Source organism: Anser cygnoides, chromosome 2 (assembly GCF_040182565.1).
Source record: "Anser cygnoides isolate HZ-2024a breed goose chromosome 2, Taihu_goose_T2T_genome, whole genome shotgun sequence".
NCBI lineage: Eukaryota > Metazoa > Chordata > Aves > Anseriformes > Anatidae > Anser > Anser cygnoides.
Window position 1 is genome coordinate 88,443,708 of NC_089874.1, and position 22,513 is coordinate 88,466,220.

Consider the following 22,513-nt stretch of genomic DNA (forward strand, 5'->3'; position numbering starts at 1 on the left):
ACAAAACCTTTCTGACATCTATCAGAATTAAGTACTGAAGACACAAAATTGACTTCAGTTCTAAGATCAAGGTTTTTTTTTTAATTTTAGGGTTATTAACTGGAAATAGATCACTACACTAGGAATATTTGTTACTAATTAATGTATGACATATATTTCTCATACATATTTTATTTCCATTTCATTCCTGAACCTACCCATCCTTATTCACAGAGTTACTGGGATAGTGTCCGAAAAGTATGCTTAGCATCTTACTAGTCAACAGATTTGTAACAGCAAGCCAAACCATCTTCAAGTATTTGTTAATTTATTGTAAGCAATGTTTTCTACTACTTGGCTTGCACTATAGATTTATATTTTTTTCAGATTTGTAAATTTGCAAGTGAAACTGAAACTGACTGAAATGTATCTCACAAACAGCGTATTAAAAACTGCAAGCACAAAGGGAGAAATTCTGCTACATGCCTCCTAACCTAATGCAGAAGTAATCCTCTGACAATCCAGATTTGCTTGTTTACCACCATAGTTGTACCAAAAACTTCAAAAAAATAAAATAAGCAGAAACAGGGAACACCATCAAACGAGTAAACTGAGATCTTATGCAGCTTATAAGAAACATTTTCACACCATCCATTTTATTTTTGTTCTGTAACATCTTGCAACCTTAATTATTACAGCATTAGAAAATTGCAAACAAACAAGTTTGAGACAAATTGTGAAAAATGACTAAAGGTTATTATCTGTGATGATGCACCCCTTCACTACCTATTGCACAAAAATAAAAGTGTACAGCAGCATATCCATGGCCAGGTACAGGGATGAGAACTGCCATGTCAGGCAGGTAATCAAAGTAAAATTGCTGACCAAAAGACTCACGCAGTGTCATGCCAAAACCTCCCCTCCTAGAAGTCACACAAATTGCCACATTTCTAAGTGGAAAACAATTTCAATGAAAGGAAAAGGCTTGTATAGCTGCTCTAAATTATACTTAGCTAACAAATTCTGTATAGTTTCTTTAACAGTTCTCCTGTAGCTCCATCATGCAAGTAATTGTTAACTACTGTGTAGTATAAAATTATTAAAATGTTTATTTCCTAATGTCAAATCAATTATTAAGCACATAAGAAGCCTTATGAATGGCTTGAATTATTAATTTCTATTTGTCATTTGGTCTCGACTTCAGCAACATCAGAACAATGCAATGATACTTGAAATTTGAATTGCTTGGTTTCAGTACTCTCGGAAACATTAACAGATTTATTGATAAGTGTTCTTTCCCATCACAGAGGAAAAAGCTTGCCACATTCAATTTTGCATATTTATCTGAGACATATGTTTTTATTGTACTTCTATGGAGCTACGTTAATGCTTTCCTTAGCAAAATTGAATCACATGACTTGCACAGTAAACATCACAATGCACATAAGCTATGTAATAATCTTGATGAAATCTGCAATCAGTTCAGCCTTTGTACTTAATTTTATGATTTGAGATGGAAAAATCACTAAAGGAAATGGAGTAAAGAAAAATAAACTAGCAGAAAACTAAGGTTTCATAAGGTTCTTCTGATAAAGGTGTAGGAAACATTCAGTCTCTTCTGGTTCATATTACATCAAACCTCTCTCATAAGACTTACAACAATTGCCTGAAGAGATCAGAAATATAGCTAGATTATTATACCCTGAAATTATATTTTTTAAGACTACTGCTCCAGAAGAACTCTGGAAGGATAAAAGACATTTAAATAATAAAAAACCATGAACTTTTATAACTCAGAAAATCCATCTCTTTAGTTTTGGTATACATTTCAGGTACAAAGTAAATCTTCATTTAGACTAGTTCGCTAGTCCCCAGGATGTAAGTAATGTATAGGACTAGGGGACTAAAACAATGCTCCTGGATCACTGGTCTATTTCCCTGCTACTGAATACACAGAATGACTCTTAAAAAAAGGATAGCATTCCACCGTAAAACCAATTAATTAGTTTAATGCTTATTATCCTGTCTGGAAAGCCACTCCACAAACTCAGTGCTCTAGTGGCTAAGGGATTTATTCCAATTTTGAGCTTAAATTTCATTTCTGGCTGCTTGATGTGTGTGTGTGTGTGTGCTTGTGTGTAAACAGACCTTCAGTACCTTCTTCTCCAGCCTGGTGTTTACAACCAGAGATTATCTGTAGATGGCAGTCACACCACTCTCAGCGTTCTTCTCTTCTGCTCCTCTATACCCAAATCAAATTCTCTCACAAAACAGGCTCTCTCCTTTGTCCTGGTGATATCACTTGCTTCATTTGTTGCAGTTTCAGTTTATCTTTTCGCATGCAGGTGACCAGAAATATACATAGTGATCCAGGAGAGGTTTCATCAGTGCCTTATCTGGACATTTTGCCATCGTAACTGAGTCTTTTATGGACGCATACCATAATGACTAAATGACCAACTAATGCACCTCCTCTTGATGCTGCTTGTCCCTGCTCATTTTCTGCTGATGATCTCTTGGCCTATAGCTGAAATTTCTGCTGTTAGTTCCCAAATGCAGACACCTAGCACTTTGTATTATTAAATTTCATCTAGTTGCTATTACTTCAGTCCTCAAGGTCATGCTGTTCTTCCCCTGTAACATCCTGATCCTCTGCGGTCTTAGGACTCTTAGCTGTGCCATCAACAACCTTCATTACAGCAGTGACATTCTGTTGCCCCACCACTGCCAAAAGCACTAATAAAGGCAATCATTCCCCAGAGAGCTCCCCAAGAAATTGAACCAGCAATATTCCTCGTGTCTGATGCTCTCTGAAGTCGCCCCAGCTGCCATCTCCGTTCGCCTATATTTACAGTTACTTTGATAACTCCCATCTCCTCTAGCTTTCCTTCTGGTTTACCATTTGGCACTAAAACAGATTTTATTTTTTTTATAAAACTGCTTTCCCTACTTAAAAAAGAAATCAGTTCTCTTTCCTCGAACATGCTGCCATCACATACCAAAGGTTAACAATGGCATATTAGTTATGCTAACAGGGTTTTTCAAAGGCTCCACACACGATTTTACTATATTAATCTACCATATTACTGATTTTAATGACAAGCTGGCAGGTCTTTAGTAGCTCAGTTTTTTCCTGTCTTATATACAGATATAGCCATACCAGACTTGACAAACACATTAAAATGTCTTGCTATTAAGCCTGTGCCTTCATATGTCTATATATATAAAAAAAAAAAGAAAAAGAATATTATATTAATATAAAAATAATCTGTTCTTCTCCTTCCTCTGATATCACTGCAGATAGGACTTGTAACTTGTGGATTCTGTGTTTCTTCCTTTTCTATCACACCTATTCCTAAAGCACAATTATTTTCACCTTTTCAAACAAACTACCTGGTTTTCCTTATGTCCTTTTTCAGGTGACTATTAAACCATGATCCTGCAAGATATAGTTCCTCACTCAGGATGGTCTGATTACCCTTGAGCTTGAAAAAGTGGCAAGCCTCCTCCTACTCCAGATCTTGAGCCCTCTGCATAGTTCACTATAACTCATCCATGATTTCCTGAGCTGCAGGAACTTCATTGGCACCCATCCTGTTCTCCTTCTCAAACATCTAACTGTTTTGGCACTGCTTAACTGCACATTTTATTAGTAATTTACAGCAGGGCCAACTTCAGGTAATGAAGGTCCCAAGCAAGGTGTGGAAATGAGGCCCTAAGTAATTCAGTGCAAAAAAATGTTCTTTCTTTTCCATGAACACATCCAGCTTGCCACAGACACAGCTGTCTTGTGCAACTGGGAGTTCAGACCTGCCAAAGGCACACACACACCTCTCCGGTTCTGCACCATTCACTTTGCTCACCTCTAAACGCAACTCTACATCTTCACTCAGAGGCACAGGCCCCACATTGCCTCAGGAGCCCTCAAGCAGGCAGTGGCCCCACTGATATCCTCAGATGCCAAGAGAATATCAAAGAAAATGAGAATAATAATCATAGAATCATAGAATCATTAAGGTTGGAAAAGACCTCCAAGATCATCTAGTCCAACCGTCCCCCTTCCACCAATGTCACCCACTAAACCATGTCCCTAAGCACCAGGTCCAACCCTTCATTGAACACCCCCAGGGACGGTGACTCCACCACTTCCCTGGGCAACCCGTTCCAATGCCTGACCACTTTTTCTGAGAAGAAATGTGTCCTAATTTCCAACCTAAACATTCCCAGGCACAACTTGTGGCCATTCTCTCTAGTCCTATCACTGGTTATCTGTGAGAAGAGGCCGACCCCCAGCTCCCCACACCTTCCTTTCAGGTAGCTGTAGAGAGCGATGAGGTCTCCCCTGAGCCTCCTCTTCTCCAGACTAAACAACCCCAGTTCCCTCAGCTGCTCCTCACAGGACTTGTGCTCCAGGCCCTTCACCAGCTTCGTAGCCCTGCTCTGGACACGCTCCATGGCCTCAACGCCCTTCTTGTAGTGAGGGGCCCAAAACTGAACACAGTACCAACAGTGAAAATTTGGCCTGCACTTTGTACATCAGTGGAGTTCCGAGGCCTGAAATCAACCACTCCACAACAACACCTCCTCCATAACAACACTCCTAACAACAACTCCGATGAGGAGAGGCTAAGGACACTTGGCTTGTCTAGCTTGGAGAAAAGAAGGCCAAGAGGTGACCTCACTGCTCTCTACAGCTTCCTGAGGAGGGGAAGTGGAGAAGGAGGCGTCGGTCTCTTCTCCCTGGTCACCAATGACAGGAGGAGCAGGAACACCACAAAGCTGCACGAGGGGAGGGTCAGACTAGACATGAGGAAAAATTTCTTTACCATGAGGGTGTTCAAACACTGGAACAGGCTTCCTAGCGAGGTGGTTGATCACAGAATGGCTCAGGTTGGAAGGGACCTTAAAGATCATCTAGTTCCAACCCCCATGCTTGTCATTGTTGATGCCCCGTGCCTGTCCATGTACCAGAGGCATTTGGACAGTGACCTCAGTAATATGCTTTAACTTTTGGTTAGCCGTGAAGTAGTCAGGAAGTTGGACTACATGTTCTTTGAAGGTCCCATCCATCTGAAGTAAACCTATCCTATCCTATCCTATCCTATCCTATCCTATCCTATCCTATCCTATCCTATCCTATCCTATCCTATTCTATTCTATTCTAAACACACTAAAACAAAACAAAGAAGCCCTCTAGGTTCAGCTTAAAAAGTAGCGTTTAGAATAAAATAGCCAAACATATATTCTAAACACATCACTCCATGGATAATTTTTTTTTGGAAATCAGAAGTGTCAAATCCTGCTTGAAGTAATTTCTTTGCTGTAACTGAATATAGACATGGAGGAACACATCTGGTGCCTGGGCTGTGCATTTATAACTAAATAGAGTTGAATACCAAAATCCAGCAATGATAGAATTCATTAGACTAGCATAATGCTGTATAATTACCCTCTTTTTTTTTTACCATCCACTGTATGCCTTAAGAGCTCTTCTTACCCTTTGATATCAATGAGCTATGACATATTTACACACACCCTGTATAAAAGGCTGAGGAAGTATTACACATGTCAAAGGATGACACAGAAAGGCAACTGTTGTACAATAACTATACTGTCAGTGAGACAAGAGGAAAGTAATTTAAATTCATCCTCTGGCATGTAACTTTACAGATAGGTACTGGATTTACATTTTGTTAGAAAGCAGAATCTTTGAAGTCCTAACACAACAAGATCACCCTTCTCCATCAGCACTGGTTCCTCAGCTTGCCTGCTGTGCAATATTGGCTTTCCACCAAACACACCATCTACTGACGGTGGCACAGACCTTTCTAAACATCTTCCTGGGGTCTTTCTTCATTGAAACCATCCCCACACATTATCACTCACATCTTAGATTTGGAAAGACCTGCCAGGAGGCAATAACTCTCTCACAGCCATTACGTGACTTCCTTTGCTCTGCTTCTTTCCTACCAACTCCAGCTAGGTGCCCTGTGACTCCTGCCAGACCTCCTAGAGACAGCCCAGCCTCCCTCCATTGGGCTGTAATTCAGTCTCGTGTGTTTAGACTCTATCAAAATGCCCAAGTTCCCTGGGCCACCAGGATAAACCGGAGGCTCCACTGCCAAGTCTGGCAGTCTCAGACTGACAGCAGTGAGAGAGGGCAGCCACACTTTATAATGACAGTTTGTCAAGTACCAAGGGCATTTGCCACCATTGCCCTAATTTCTCCATGTAAAGCCACCCACTGCCTAGGTGGTACTCTCTCCATCTCTCTCTCGCTGTGCTTGCTTCTCTTCACCATCCATAAAGAGGAGTGAGAGAGCTTGGTGCTAATTGAGGAGTTAAGTTAGTTGGTAAGGTTGATAATGCAAACATCCTGCAAATTGTCTCCGCTCATGGATGGGTTCATGATTACTCCCATGCAGCTGAGTGCCAGCTACAGCCTTTGGATCAGGCTCAGCAGGCAATTAAGGAGCCAGTACAGGGCTTGCAGACAGGCCCCAGGGATGAAGCAAGAGTCTGCAGCCGCCTGCTACCCCCCTCAAAATGCGGCCAGATCCACACCTGATAATGGCTTTCTCTCCAAAGCTGTAGCTGCAGCTGAACAAGAGACAAGGAAATGCAGACAGATAAAAGCGGTCTGCAGGGACAACAAAAGCAAGCTGAAACCAATTATGATTTGCACTTATTTCATACCAGCCCACAGGACTCTTAACGCAAAACAATGGTGCTGACCGGCCGCCTCATTTTCAGTCCTCCATTGTTCATGAAAGTTATTTGAGCTATGTGCCTGCAGGCACAGGGGGAACTGCTCTGCATTAAATATATATTGAGTTCATAACTAGAATAGTCTCTCCAAAGTTGTATTTTCATTATAAATAAAAGCAGCAAAAGTTCACACCTGAGGTACCTTCAACAACAGAGAAAATTGGCATTTACCACTTAAAAACAGCCAAAAGGAACATTAAAATCATCAAGCCAAAAAAAACAAAGGATACAGGGTTGTCTTTTGAGTTAGGGGAGGAGGTTGTGCACAAATGAGAAAACAACACATTCTTTCTATAAACTATGGTATGCAGGAAATTTATCTTTCGGCAGTTACTAGTTTAAGAATATGGAATATGGAATTAAGAAATTCCATATTTTTAACAAGCTCAGGATTCAGAAGACATGAAAGATATGATGAAAAGAGTATTTTTAAACTCTGCTAGGCCAGAACAAAAGTTAGGCTGTAGTTTGAAGAAAATGAAAGTAAACCACCTGTTTAGTAAAAAATTGTACATGAACTGGTTCTTTTTATTATTATTTTGATCATTTTCCAATTAGTTATTTGACAAGGATATATTTGAAACAGAACTAATTTAAATTTTACTTCATATTTCTTTTCTTTCATAAAAAGCGTAAAGAAACAAGAAAAAGACTCTAATAAATCAAGAAAAATGTGTTTTAAATTCACAAAATGTAAAACTTTAAGAAAGAATCTGTCAGTAATCCCCAAGGAAGGAAGATTTGCTTTCATATATAATTATAGGGGAGAACATTGATTACTGACCTACATAGTCCTGATTCAGAGCAATCAAAACACCAACATTACAGGAATACACAGCGGTATTGTACTACTGGCTGTTTTTTTTTTTTCATCAAACTGGGTATTAGCCTGCTGTGTAAGATGTCAAACTCCCAGAAAGATTTCCATATTTCTGTAGGTTACTCTTAACTGACAGTAGGTAAAAGAATGCCTACAGAAGCAAACACCAAGACAGCACTGCTATTCGAAGGATGAAAATTTATTCTGGGGCAGCAAACCGTCCCAGTGCAGGGAGCCCTGAGACATCTGTCTTCTAGAAGTGGTCAAGGGCAACCCTGCCCCAGCACCTCTCCTGGCAGAGGATGAGCACATGGCACAGCCCAGCTAAGCCACGTATGGACAGCGGGGTCTGGGAGTACGGACAGTGCTGTCTGGAAGAGCCCTGCCTGCCCCCAGCACAGCGCAAGGCAAAGACAGGGGCTGCTGTGGGCAGATCAACCAACACTGCTCGCTCCCAGAGGTCCTCTTTCCAAGCGACTCTTGCATGCCAACCAAGGAACAGACTGAAACATCCGACCACTTGTGTCGTGGCAACCTGCTCGAGGACGATGCCTCTCCCAAGAGCTCTGCAGCCCTTCCTGCTGCAGATGGCCAGCCAGGTCACTCCGGTGCTATGGGAATGCCTCTATTTCCCTAAGAAAGAAGCAGGGCAGGACAAACCACCTTGACTGCCTAAACACAACACCAAGACTGCAACTGCAGAATCCATTTTAGATCTCTTTCATGCCACATGCTTTCGAAAATCATTATCATCTCTCTCAAATAACAAAATGAAACTCTGTAGAATTTGCAATGAAAAGATAACATGGCTAATTAAATATATGCATCTAAGCTTGAAAGCTTGAAATATTCTAGCATGACATCCCACATCTGGAGATAAAAATAAATAAAACAACAAAGTAAGACCATGTGAAGTACCTAGACTTGATATCACATAGATACAGGCACACCCATGGTGAAATCTGCATCTAGAGAAAAATATTGCACGTTCTAATTTTCTTTTAATCACATTCAAGCGTGGCCTGGTTTGGTAGTTCCAAATACTTAAAAAAAAAAAAAAAAAAAAACCAGATTCACAGATAATTAATCCCTGAAACTTCCAAGAAAAAGAAAATATAGAATCACTCACAGAGGTAAGGGCTCCTTAACTAATATTAACAACATACATCAGCAATTTAAATCATTTGAATCAAGGACTTCATAGGAACTAGTTGCATACTTAAAGTTCAGTATTTACATAAGTCTCTGCAAGATCCAAATAACAAGTAAGAGAAATTGTTTCAGGTTTATCTTAAAGACCTAGAAGGCATCCCAGATAGCACACTGCAATTTAAAGGTTATACCAAACTGATGCTCAACACAGAATTTTCAGAGGACACATTTATATTATACTATAGTTTTCTTATATATATTATAGTTTTCTTCCACCCTATAAAGAGTTTTACAGTGAGTATTTCAGGAGCATTTCCATGTAGAGGGGAAAGGAAAAGGATAGAGCAGAATACAGAAGAATCTATCAGGAACAGCTCTGGATATTACACACCATTTATTAATATTTCAAAACTGCTGCTATTAAGAGACAACTATACCTTTTCTTTGTCTTCTTTAATTTTTTTTTAAATGTTAAGGGTAATTCACTGTTTCTGTACTCATGTATTTCTCTAGATAGGAAGCTCCCAATCCTTTTTCCTCATGCGTTGCAAGAGAACATCTTGAAGACTGCTAAATTGAGAGCAGTAACACCTTAAGCTGAAGATGGTCTTGAATAAAACTAGCACTTCCGACATGTTAATCGGTCACTAGAATCAAACGTTCATTATACAAGGAAGTTGGTGACTGAAATCAAATGTTCATTATCCCAAGAAGCTTAAATTGTAAATGTAAAATCCTCCATACCTTAAGCATACACATCTTTTTATCATTTATAAAACAGATGCTGGAAGTCTTAGCATGCAAACACTTGGTCACAAAAACATTTTATTAGATGTCCCACAAAAAATTAATGTTGATACTTTTGCATAGAACGGCTCTTGGAAATCTAGCCAGTGGAAGTAAAAGTAATAATTACAACAGTCTTACCTGGTCCCAGGGACAGATGATTCCTCCGAAACACATAAAGAGATATCCCATGGCAACCAGACATACCCAGACCACCAGCGAAAATATACGGAGCAGCTTCTTGAAGACAGGTTCTACGCACACAAGGATAAATATAGCAAAAAAAATTGCTAGGGCTGTTGGAACAGTTATTAAAAATGCCACGTGGTCTTCAATTTCCTGGAAACAAAGGAAAATAAAAGGGAGTTAAAAACTGATGTACTTAAAGGTCAGACAAGGACAAGATACTCTTAACTGACTGCACACAGATCTCAGAAAGACATGATAATATGAATCAAATATCAAGTGATATGAATCAAAATAGGATTTCTTTCACTGTAAGAAGCTCTGATTTGAAGTACTAACTTCATAAACAACTATTAACCACCCTACTACTTCTTTTGCTGAATTAAGAAATATAGTAGTTGAAGCAGATTAAGAAAACTAACTCACACGACAGTAATGTGCTAGGCCTGAAGGACTAAGCGAATTAAAATCTGCAGAAGCAGGGTAGGCTCTCTGCTCCAGATTTCAAAAGATTTCTGTGGTCATTGTGGTTTGCAGGTGAAATTCCAGCATCTCCATTGAAGAATGCAGCTGTCAAAATGCTTCCCAAATCGACACTGCGTCCCTAAGTCCACAACAGCCTTATTTTTCTGACAGTGATATCTACCAGGCACTATACATCTTGCTTCTGTTTGAAGCATTCATCTGTAAGGATGTGCTCTAGACTACATATGCACATTTTTCCTAGCAACTGCTTACTTTGAAATGTGTAAGCAACACACAGAGCAAGGACTAGAACCTAACTGGAAATGAGATTCAGAATAAACAAGAACTGAATTTATTTACAGAACCCACATAGTTACTACACTAATATTTTTAAATCATCTAGCGATAGACGCATTAACAAAGAATACATATTTATTTTTATATTACTATATTTGTTCAAAGGTATCCCTGGCTGAAGTAAAACAGCACTGTATCAAAGTTTGGTTGTACAATCTTCATTGGTTCAGGCAGCTGTTAGGAATTCTAACAGCAACTAGTGGAAGAAGAAAAAAAGATTGCAAAAGCAGACCCCAAATGACACTATTGTAACAGTAAAACCCTCCACAAATTCACACCACATGCAGAAAGGCTTTGTACCCACTTCTCATGCTGGTGAGATGTTTGGGACGATCTGAAGTACCCGTTTGCTGGTTTTTAAGACATCTAAGCACAAAGAAGCAGCATTTCCTTTCCCCTAGTTTTGTAGTTGCTTTCTTAGTGCCTGATACATTTTACTTATTGGTGATTTGCTTAAAGTTTTACTTAAAATATTTTTTATTTTTTTTCTTTCTTATTTGTGTACAAGAGGTAGAGCAAAACAAACAAACAAACAAAACAGTGTTTCAGCATTTATTTATTTTTCTTTCATACCTCAGTAAAAGACAAGTTACACAACCTGCTGTCTATAGGGAGACACATGTGCTGCAGGAATCTTTCACCTCCTTCTCCTCAAACTCCTGGGCTTGTGCCTGTGAGTGCACATGTGCTGAGCACTTCCACGCTTGCTCACTGCCTCCGGCGTGTGTGCCCACTCCAAAGGAGCGCACCCACACCTTCACCTAGCAGAGCTTCAGAAGCCACGGACCCAGGCAAGCATGTAACCGAACGTCAACCCACAGACTCTGGACTTTGGCAGGCCAGCAGAGGCGCTGACTGACTTTCTGCCAAGCTCATTAGCTGCTACGCCATGCGGCTTGCACCATTAGCCATCAGCCATACGGCTCCAAGACCAGGGCGACCAGTGCCCTGGCTGCTGGAAGACCAGGGAAACGCCGCTATCAAAGCCTACGCCTGATCGGGCAGGCTGCAGGTTATCTCTCCTGTACCGTGCCTCATGTATCACCAAAAAGTCGAAGAGAAAGCCCGGCAGCACTTTTTAGAGCTAACACTTTCTCACCTTTCAAACAACATGTTTAAGCTAACTTTCCTTTTTCTGTTTTTGACGGCAAGAACTAAGCTGCAGCAGCAGTTTCCCATAACCCACATTTTTCTTCTGCTTTCCACGCTCTGAAACCAGCCCTTGCAGTCACTTCAGAGAGCTGACAGAAGGCAGCTCATCTTTCAGTTGTCTTTATTCTTTCTTCCCTTTTAAATTTACAAAGTCACACATTTAACCAAGTATCACTGCAACTGATCAGGGTATAAGCAAAAGAATCAAGAAACTGTAAGTCATGATGCTAACTCTGAAATGCAAGCACTAAAATCTTCCAGATATTAAATGCACATATTAAGCACTCAGATGGTCTCACTGAAAACAAACTCATGAGCTTAACGCTAGGCACAGAGCTAAGTGTTTGCATGAGCACAGAGCTGCATGAAGTAAGGTGGATGTCATCCTGCATAGTAACAGACAAAATATCCAACCTAACTAGTAATAACAAGAGCTGCTGATTTATGTTGCTAAAGTCTGTGGGTTTTGTTCATCCCCATCTCTGAAGTTTGTTTCCGTAATTGTCATGGCAATGATTTAGTAATGTCACAACCAGTGTCAGCCCAGATTACATCAAAAGCATTTAACTTAAACCTTTGACTTCTGAACTTCCAGGTGGGATTGCAAAACTCCTGTGACACAGTCAGAGAAATCTGACCCTTCACCTGTGGCAGGTCAGCACTGCATTCCTTGTATTGTCCATCACACAGTCAGGGTTGCAGCCCTGAAGAGGAATCCACAAGCTCCTGAAGGAAGCCACGATTAAGAAAAAACAATCATTTTAATGAGGATAATTTGATATTCCATTGATAAAAATCATGCTACAAATATATATGGCATGAATAGCCATATGCGCTTAGACAATATTCTTCTCTATTTATGTAATATATGTATATACGTTGCTTTCTAGGATGATCTTGCTTTGTAACAAGCAAACAATATTTAGATTTCAGTTTAGAGCATATGTACACACATACAGTTAAATATTTATATATATGTGCTAACATTAGATCAATCTATCAAAATGTTTGCTCCAAATTAACAGCTAATCAGTCAAAAAAATATTTTTTTAAGAGTACACTGACCTCAACACTTAACTGGGCCAGACATTTTGATCACTAAATGAAAACTTTTTTTCTAGTTTCTCCCCTTCTTATGTTGCCTACTGCAAAATTTTGCAGTTTTGTTTTGGTTTAAAAATATGCTGAAAAAAGAACAGATCGTAGTGTTTAAGTTCCTCATCACATGTAAATGAAAGAGATCACCCGACTTCAGTGGCTCTTCACCTAACTGAGCTGACTACAAAACCACCAGCTTCTGCTAGCCCTAGGTGCTTACATTTTACCATACACTGTGTATCTAAAGTAAAACATAAATTTAAAGACAGGATAGAGTATACTTTAGGTAAAGAAAATATGTATGAGAAAACAATTGTTATTACAACCTTAATCCTTTCCAAAAAGCCTTGATATATGTTAGGTTTAGGTCAACAGAGGCAGACTGTGTGACGCAGGATTTTATTTTGGAAATAACTTCTAATAATATTTTTCTATTACTCCAGAGAAGCTAAATATTCATGAAATTGTACCTTCAAGAGCAGGACATTTAAAGCATGTAACTTCCAGATCAATATTTGCAATCATCACTGTGTTTAGCATGTTACAAGGTGAAGTCAGGTGCAAAGACAAATCCTGAAGGTTAAATGTTTCATTTGCCTAACCATTTCCCAAGGACAGGAAAAAAAAAAAAAAACCACTTTCCTTTTTTTTTTTCATTTCTAGTCTCAGAAATTAAAATACACCAGAGGTAATGGAATTAAAGTATCAGCATGACACTTATGAACATAATGGCTAAACCTATGATACATGGATCTTGCCTGACAGCTCTATCTTCCTCAGTGTTTGCTATCTTGCTGTCTTTTAATTACTGAAGAAATTAAAAAGTCTACCCTTAGAAATTTTTCCAACCCCCATAAATTCATAAGAAGCATGTAACAATCTTGTTATCACCACTAAAATCTGAAGAATCACTTTCATTCATCTTTCCAAAAAACACCACCTTCTCTCATCCTCCATCCTTCTCCTTCTTTTTCCAGATAATGGTATGCCTTCTGTTCAATTTTAAACAGCAGAGCTGCTGTAGAGCAATTCACTGTTTTATATAAGCCACACGACTTGATAAAGTACTCTGTAAAAATGAACAAACAAGCATTTAAAACACCAATTTCAGCATAAAATCTTCTCCCATGGTCTCTCTCATTCTTTTGATACTTTCTCCTTTATTCTTTTCATGTAATGGAATTTGACAGCAGTCTACATACAGCAGGCACCTGCTGGGATATGAAATACCACATACTTGGTCGGAATTAACTCAAACCATTTTCTGTATTAAATCATTACTAAAATCACTTTTTGCTGAGATCAGTGAAACATTTTCTAAATGCAAAAAAAGAGCAATGTTCTTCAAACACTAAAACTATCTGAGATTTCATGCAAATTGTCAAAAGTGCTGAGTTAAAAAAAAATAAAAGAAAAAAACAAAGTAGGCCTCAAAGATTATCTCACTGACCTCTTTACCAAAATAGAATACCTTCCTTTAAGCAGAGTGACTGAAAGAATCTGTTTAGTTACCTTTGTAGCAAAAATTGGCCATTTTTCCTGTAAAGCCTTTTCCAGGACTTGAGAGAAAGAGAGCTACAACGATTTTCAGAGGACATGTCATCACCCTTCTCTTCATAGAAACAGACAGCATTTCAGTTCTCAAGAAATAGTTCCCTACAAAGCTAAAATCTGCAGAACTCTTCTGGCTACTTGTGACTCTTATCCCATGTTTTTATATGTTAGTGAACTTGCTTATGGCTGACTGCACTGGATGCCATCTGCTAGAGAGCTGGAAAAATCTCCTTTTTTTCTGGGAGGTGTTGCTCTCTGCTCCTGGCCAAAGAGCTGTACTACCTCATTTATAACTTCATCAGTGAGGACAACTGAAAAGGTTTGGCTGGCCATCTCAGACTTTTTTTTCCATCAATTTCATCACCATCCTCCCTTCAGAAATGGCAGTGTCTTTAAGGCCAGATGCCATTTCCACGACCACATGGTATTTTCTGGATCCACAGCTCAGAAAAACTCCTCTGCCTTTCGTGCCTACCATTTATCTTTCAGAGCACAGCACTTTGCTTGTGCTTCTTGCTTAGCTGCCTGGTTAGAAGCTTTCTCATGTGCTTTTTTTTATTATTATTCTATTAATCTCTCATTGAGCTCTGTGCAGCATGTTCATGAACAGTAGCAGCAAATTAATTGAACTGTACTTTTTAATCAAACTGTCCTGAAGCTCGTGTTGGCAAAGCTCTTGATTTTCACTACGGCCCTATGTAACTGCATGCCTGAGACTTTTCCCTCTGGTTCAGCGTTCCCTGTTGTGCTTGCTAGATCAATGGTAACAGCATCAGACCGAACATCCAGTTGCTGCATGGAGTCTGTTGTCTTGAGAAACTCACTTCTCTATTAATGATTCTGACGTGCAGCCTACACTTGCTGTTAGCACACGGGGATATTTGACTGCTCGCTTGTCAGCAGCTGGGCTGGCAGTCCGCAGATCATGTAATTCTGACTGGCTTTTCAGATGCCAAGCTGCCCTGTGACTGTATATACAGCCAGCAAGAAGTAGTTCCGGATTTGTGACCAGTTTCTGGATCATTTTCTGTTTGTTAGTACATTGGGACATTACTGGTGCAGCAAGACTTCATTCAGATCCTCCAGGTGACATTTTGATCACCTCGAGCATTTCCTCCAACTTCAAAATCATGAACAATGGGTACTATAAAATCTCCCCGTAAGAGAAGCTTGGCGTTTTGCACCAGTGCAGTAATGCTGCTGAAATCAACAGGAACGACTCTTTGACTTTACACTGTCTGTCCTAGCTAGCAGAGAGGCACTAATGGTGGTAACACACTGACCAGCCACATAGGTATCATGAACATCCTCGTGGCCACCTACGTGCTTGACTGCAGCACCGACAACTTTTTGCCAGTGGGTCCCTCATGAATTCAACTGCATATAGTTGTTGTTCCTCTCCTCTCTTACTCGCTACAAAACAATTGCATCCGAATTTTGCCAGGTTTGCCCAATAGTTACGAAGGAAGCTCGCCTGCTTCAATGTTGTAGCAATGATTGTCACAGGAATAGTGGAAATACCAGAGATCACAGACTTCCCTGCCTAATGCAAACATCAGACCTCACAGAAGGTCTGGGTGTGATCCTTGGAGGTGCTGAGGAACAGTCACAGGCCATGGGCTGTGCAAATAACAGTAACATAAGGAAGGCTAGGAGGAAAGTCCTGAAGGCAGAATACTTGTTGCTAGTGGAGAAGCAGAGAACTATGGTGGCACTCTCATTAATGTTCCCAGAACAAGATAGGCTGACAAGCACGGGTACAATAAGCAGCTGAAATTGTATTAAAGAGGCAGTTTGATGAAACCAGGGAAACTTTAGGCATAGGGAAGGAGCCTCTAGAAGGTAGCTGAACTTAATCTAAACCAGAAAAAAAGTGATTTTGCTGGCACTTCAAAGGTCATAGGAAAACATTCAAACTGAAGAGGTTACGGGAACACAGTACATGGTTTAAGAGAAGCAGTAATGTCACAGAGAACCCGTAATTCTCAACTACAGGAAAGGACAGAAGTTGATTAAACTTACGCAGGAGGGAAATGGCAAAAAAAAAAAAGCCATAACATGCAGACTCACTTTTTAAGAAGTTTGCAGAGAAATCAAACAGCCACATGAAGGTACACACATTTCTATACAAACACTAAAAGCCTAAGAAAGAAGATGGAAGAAATAAAATGTCTGTTGCTAAAATGACATTATTTACACAGTAGACTTACTGAAAACTTAGTGGAAAAAAGACCATCAGCAGAATATTGCTGTTCCAGGTAGAAACTACACAGAAAAGACAAAGCCATAATTCAGCAGGGACTGAAGGAGCTAAAACACAATAATCTAGAAGAATCAACCAATAGCATAAAGTCCCTACGAACCAAAATACTAGGCTGAACAGCAAAGGCTTATCAAAATAAATGACCTGGGGGACTGATAACCAAATCAGAATGGAAACTATATGAGGTTCTATGAAATGCAGAGATAAAGAAAGGCTGCCAAGGAAGGAAATGCAACAGGCAAAGGGATACATCAGTGACTCCCAGCTAGACTGGCTAAGGATCACATCAGCAGACAGAAGCTGAGACTACTGTCCAGGTCTTTCATGGAAGAGCTGAAAAAAGCAATCAAACAAGCAAAAAAAACAAAACCAAAGCAAAACAAAACAAAAAACTCACAAAGAACACCACCCACATAAAGAAAGAGAAAACACTCAATCTGATCTCAAGAGGTGGAAAGAACCTGGGTCATAAAATGTTACTGTTGAGGGGCTGCTTTATAACAATGAAGAGGCTTGTTAAGGACATAAACAAAAAACAAAAACAAAAAAAAAAAGAAAAAAAATAAGAAAAAAAGGAGAAAAAAAAAAAGAGCCCAAACACTGAAACTGAAAGCAGGAGCTAGAATTTTAGATTAAAATCTTCGTAGATGGCTATAAAAAATCAGAGGTTCAGAACAAAACCTAATCATTTCTCCCAAATAACTTACAAAGACCAAAACAAACCCAGAATGCCTCAACAGCCAAGCAGAGAAGCTTCTAAAAATTATCTTTATTTTTTTTAAAAAAGAAGGGGGAGGGGATAAAAGGGATCATAAAATTTAGCAGGATTAATATAAAGACTTAACATTGTACTCCAATAAAAGAGTTTGAGAAATTATTTTTAAGAGTGTAAAACAAGTAGTAAATTCTATTTGAAACTTAATTAGGAGTTGGAAGCCTGGACTCTTAAAAGCAAACAGGTGATCCAGGTGTTGAAAAGAACAGAGAGATCAGGCTGTAGCAGATTCTGTTTTATTTGTATGTGTGTTCAGCATGGGGTAGTTCTCATTCCAGACTATTCTGTACAGGGGGAACACGTCAGAGGATCCGTCTCAAACTAAAGTATCAGTGTGAAGTTTTAACAGAAAAAAGCAAGAACACGGAATGTTGAAAAAATAAAAACAGCACAACCAGGTATGGTTCAAAAGAAAGGGTCAACTAGGCTTACAGAAGAAAGAGCTGAAACTGTAAAAACATGTTTCCCCCACCCAAAAGTGCCAAGTATACTTCTGTACACAGAATAACAGGCTCTTGGTTGACTATTAACACTTAGAAATAGAGATATTTGGCATTTGTAATAGGCAGGCCTGAGGAAACATCACGGTGGTGCTCACCAGCAGTTAAAAAGCAACCCAAACTCCAGAACATTAGTAGAAGAATAAACAAGAGAGAACATCGTAATGCCACCTCGGTGCACTATGAATGCCACCAACAATTCTGGTCCTACCACCACCACCACTTCTAAATTAATACAAAAGAACTACAAAAGAGAGGTTTGCAAGGGTCAAAGCTACAGCACAGTGGCTAGATCAATATCTAATTAATGTTTGTTTGTAAGTTATCTTTTCTCTGCAATGAACAAATGCATCTATCCATTGAAACGCCTCTTACGATTTTTAAAGGTAGTGACCATCCCAGAACAACAGCGAATGTTGTTTGAGCACCCTGCATGCAAATGTGTAATCAAGAACATATGTGATACGTCCACAGTATCATATGGCTTGGGGTACAGGACAGACACCGATCACTACCAGAAACATAATTATCAGAATCACGGGCTGTGCGCTCATAAATTTCATATACATAAAGATGCCCTGTGCAAGTACTATGCACCCAACCTGCATGGTGGTGGCTTTTTTTAAAATGGCTTTGCCCATTTTATCACATTGGCACTTCTCTCTCTTGATTCATTTTCCACTGAGTTGTAACCTCTCACCTTGTTAACTATGCCATATACAATCTGTCAGTATTTACAATCTTTTATTTAATGAGCTGGGGTTCAGAGGGCCCCCACGTTGTCAGGAAGCACGAATAGGACCATCACGCCTTTCAGCCATCTAGCCCCATCTCAATCTTCTCTCAGGCTGGGAATTACCAAAAGTTGCTTTCCACCTTAAGACATTTAACAGCCTATGAAAAACAGGATGGTCCAATCCCATTACTAGTGGCTACAGCCTGTGCACTTGTAAAATTATCCTACCCTATGACTCTGGCAGTCACAGAAGATAAACCGTGTAACCATGTCCCAGAGAGCAATGACAGCTAATTATGCTTTACTCCCTCAAGTGTACCCCTCAGAAGAGGGCTGAGACAATAAGCAGCAAAGTGGGTGGAAGTTTGTATTTTTTGATTATTCCAGGCTACAAGGCTAATTAGTGCCCACTCATATCATTTAGATTATTTTTAAAGTAAGTGTAGTGATCAACATATTCTCCTTGCTTGCTTTATTTCATATGTATTGATTCCGAATTCCTAAATCTTTAAAACAGCTGAACTTTTTAGGTAGTAAACTACTTCAGAGGACTCAAGGACACGTTTTTCAGTTTAACTGCACAATAGCACATATTAAAAGTGAAATTATGCCCTTCCTCATATCCATGTAGACCCACGGAAGTCGTAAATACTGACATCCTGGTTCAGTCCTTTGAGCCATTCAGTGATGCCAGTTACGTATTTTGACTGTCACTGTTGAACTGAAGCTAGATGGTAGCTTTCCCTCACCACTTCACTTCCAACATGGTAACTTGAGAATCTGGCCATAATCAAGAACTAGTCAAGATGGGACTTGCTTAAAAGTAAGATCACAAAATTTGAACCATGGAGCATTTGAGCTTCAGCACAGGAGAAAACAGTGTGCGTTTTAAAGGTCTGTTTAATAAAGATGAGGGCAAGCTTAGGCTTATTTCTCTGCTGGGTCTTTTAAAGATACATTTTTGCAAGAATATTCCACAGATTTTACATATCAGCATAATAAGGTAACATGAAAAATAGTTTTAATATTGAAAAGTCACAACTGTCATTGTGTAATTACTTTTCAAGTTTTCCAAAGGTTTGGCAATTACTTACTAAACACAGCTATTTTTATGACAGAAAAAGTTCTTAAAGTTTACGCCCCTAAGGACACGCTCCACTCTCTCATGTGCCTGTCAGTTCAACTTCAATGCAAAGAGATTTCTTACTTCATTTCAGACTTCAGGATCAGGCTCAAATTCCTTAATGGGTATTGTTTCTAGGATGATAAAGCTTCAAATAAAGAAGACCAAAATGTTAACTGACACTTGAAATACAGCTCAGCCAAATCACTCCTCCGTGAAGGAGCAAAAATTCAGAAACATACATAGGAAATGGGGCATCAGCGATACTGGAAAATCAGACATTTCTACTTGGCATTAGTTTAGGGTTTATTTATCCAGTATTGTTACCCCATCTCATTAAGGGACAGGTTACAAAATACTAAAAATCGAAGAGACCAAGAACAATCTTTTAAATTGTTTTAATCTAAAACAGACGTTGTATCATTTAAGGAAGTGTCTAAACACCACTACCTACCAAGTAGGTTTGGAAATTGCTTGGGCTCATTGGGACAGCAAACCAGCTCAAGTGAGATATGATGGCCACCTTCTGGTAAAAGCCAGCAGGGGTGCCAGCAGGGCTTAGAGGACCAGCTACTGGTCTGGACAACCTGCCACCTCCTGGGTCCTGACCCGCGTAGGCTGTGCCACTAGAAAGGACCACCATCACAGACTGCATCAAAGACCAGGAATCCGACTGTCTGCTGGGGTACACAAGGTAAGAGCAGAAGCACTACCAAGCGTGTGCTGAGCCAAATTCCAGGAAAATCTGGTTTCCTAACATTGGTCCCAGGGGAAAGTCAGTTTTCAGCCTCAATTCAGTCCTGCTGGAAAAGGAGCTAGGAGAATCCAGTCTTCCTGGGATTTGCCTGCAGGGCTGACCCAACTGCTAGCAAATCGGAGAGGTGGATGGGGAAAGCTTACCTAGAATGGGAGGACAGTAACCCCACTTATTCAGTCGCTGTGCATGCGACTTTAAGAGGTCCCACAGCAGACAATTCAGGTGCCTGAGGAGGCAGGTGGAAAAATCAAGCTCCAGCTACTTTTGCAAACCCAAGTGAGTAAAAGGAGCTCTCTGAAAAGCCATCATCTACACCGGATCTCACGGCACTATCCAGTGATCAAACACCATGTTGGCTGCATCTGAAGCCATATGGGAAACATGCCTGTGCCAAAATATGCATTGCCCTGCTGCCTTCTGGAGCACACTGAGCATGCAACCAGAAACCATTGCTCCTGCACGCTGGAGCACATCTTCCAGGTTAGATAAACTTTGAAACTAGACTCATGGATGGTGGAAGGAGCAGACACTCAGACAGCAGACCTGAGAGCAAGGCTAAGAGGCTAGTGGTGATGGTTGCTGCTTACACTGGTTGTCCCAAATACAAGCCTGGAACATGCTCTCAACCAGGAACAGCAAAGGACTTTTATATCATGTACATACCACTAAGAACAAGAGAGTTTTGTTGAAAGATGGGAGATAAAAATGTTTTGATATAGGTTGGAGAAAGACAACTGGGAAAGTAAGTGTAGAGACTGCCTTACACTCTGCACAGATGGTTCAATAGTCCCTTGAATCTTCAGCAAAGTCTGAACAAGGTTCAGTGTCTGGACATTGCTTATTTAAGATATAAAGATCTGGAGCAGAAAATGTGTACAGCTGTTATTTTCAGCAGGATCAGGAAGGAATACTCAAAAAAAGACTGTAGGGAAAAGAGAGCAGAAGTCTGCTAATTCACTTATTTCAGGGTCCAGAACCCTAAAAGCAGAAGTTTAATCCCTTGGCTGATTCTCATATTAGCATATCAATAAGGCTTGAGCCGACTCAGTTCTTTCTAAAACATGCAGACGCCACTGTGGCAGCACTTGGCTCGTTTGGGATCACAGCTTGGCTATTGCTGGGAATTTAGGCACAGGATGAAAGGCTGAAGGTATTCAGCTGCAGTTTGTTCCCACCATGCTGGCATGCCAAGCCACTCAAGAGATTTGCAGACCGCTTCTATCTGTATTAAAAGTCTTTGCTGCCATCAGCTTGGAGTGATGTCGTATGGAAGATTCCAGTCATTGCTATCATTATAATAAATTGAAGGTTGAGCCTCTTGAAGGCTCAACCAAAGAAACCTATTCACTATTTTGATGAGAGTTTTAAGACACACAAAAATGAGTCAGATATCTTCATCTGTGACAAGGAACTTGAAATCGATTTCTATAATTTTAAGCAAGATAACCAGAGAGGTATTCAGTGGTTCCTGGCAAATCCACTATGAAATTGCCATACATGATTTGTGAATCCACATACCTGGCTTGATGCTGATAAAGACAGCAGCCCAGTCCATCACCTGTCTTATTCCCAGTGCACCTCAGTAAACAACAGCTGTAGCTGGTAGATCATTTGTCACTTGTGTCAGCTGCAGTAATGATTAGGAGTTGTGGATCCATGGCTTGAGTCACAATTTGTGACATTAAGCCAGCTTTCTATTGCCAGAGTATCCACAAAGCTTGCATCTACTAAGATTACAGTTCAAGGCTCAGTATTGTGCCAACACAGCCATACCCATAGTTTTACCCAGTTCTTATTCAGCATTTAGGCTGTTCAATACGAAGGATGAAACAGGTATGTGAAGAGAGGTTGCCACAGGCACCTCATTATCTTGATGGCTCTCTGTTAGCAGGCTGGTTAGGGACTGGCAAATGAGACAAGCTCTTAGCAGCATTAAAAGCAACCACAGACATACTGGAAGTGTCATTAGCAAATGAAACATGAAAAAGCCCAGACCGATGTAGCAGGGAGGAATGAAACCAGACGCAAAGCTAGGCAAATCC

At 40.0% G+C, this 22,513-nt stretch overlaps 1 protein-coding gene across 2 annotated transcripts in view; it reads right to left on the reverse strand.

Annotated features, from left to right (window-relative positions):
• ADCY2 (adenylate cyclase 2) overlaps positions 1–22,513 on the reverse strand; it is a 212,236-nt gene that overhangs the window by 183,879 nt on the left and 5,844 nt on the right. For both annotated transcript variants that reach the window (XM_048076378.2, XM_048076377.2), the window contains exon 2: positions 9,647–9,844. In XM_048076378.2, the coding sequence (XP_047932335.2) occupies positions 9,647–9,844 (198 nt within the window). The remainder of the gene's footprint in view (positions 1–9,646; positions 9,845–22,513) is intronic.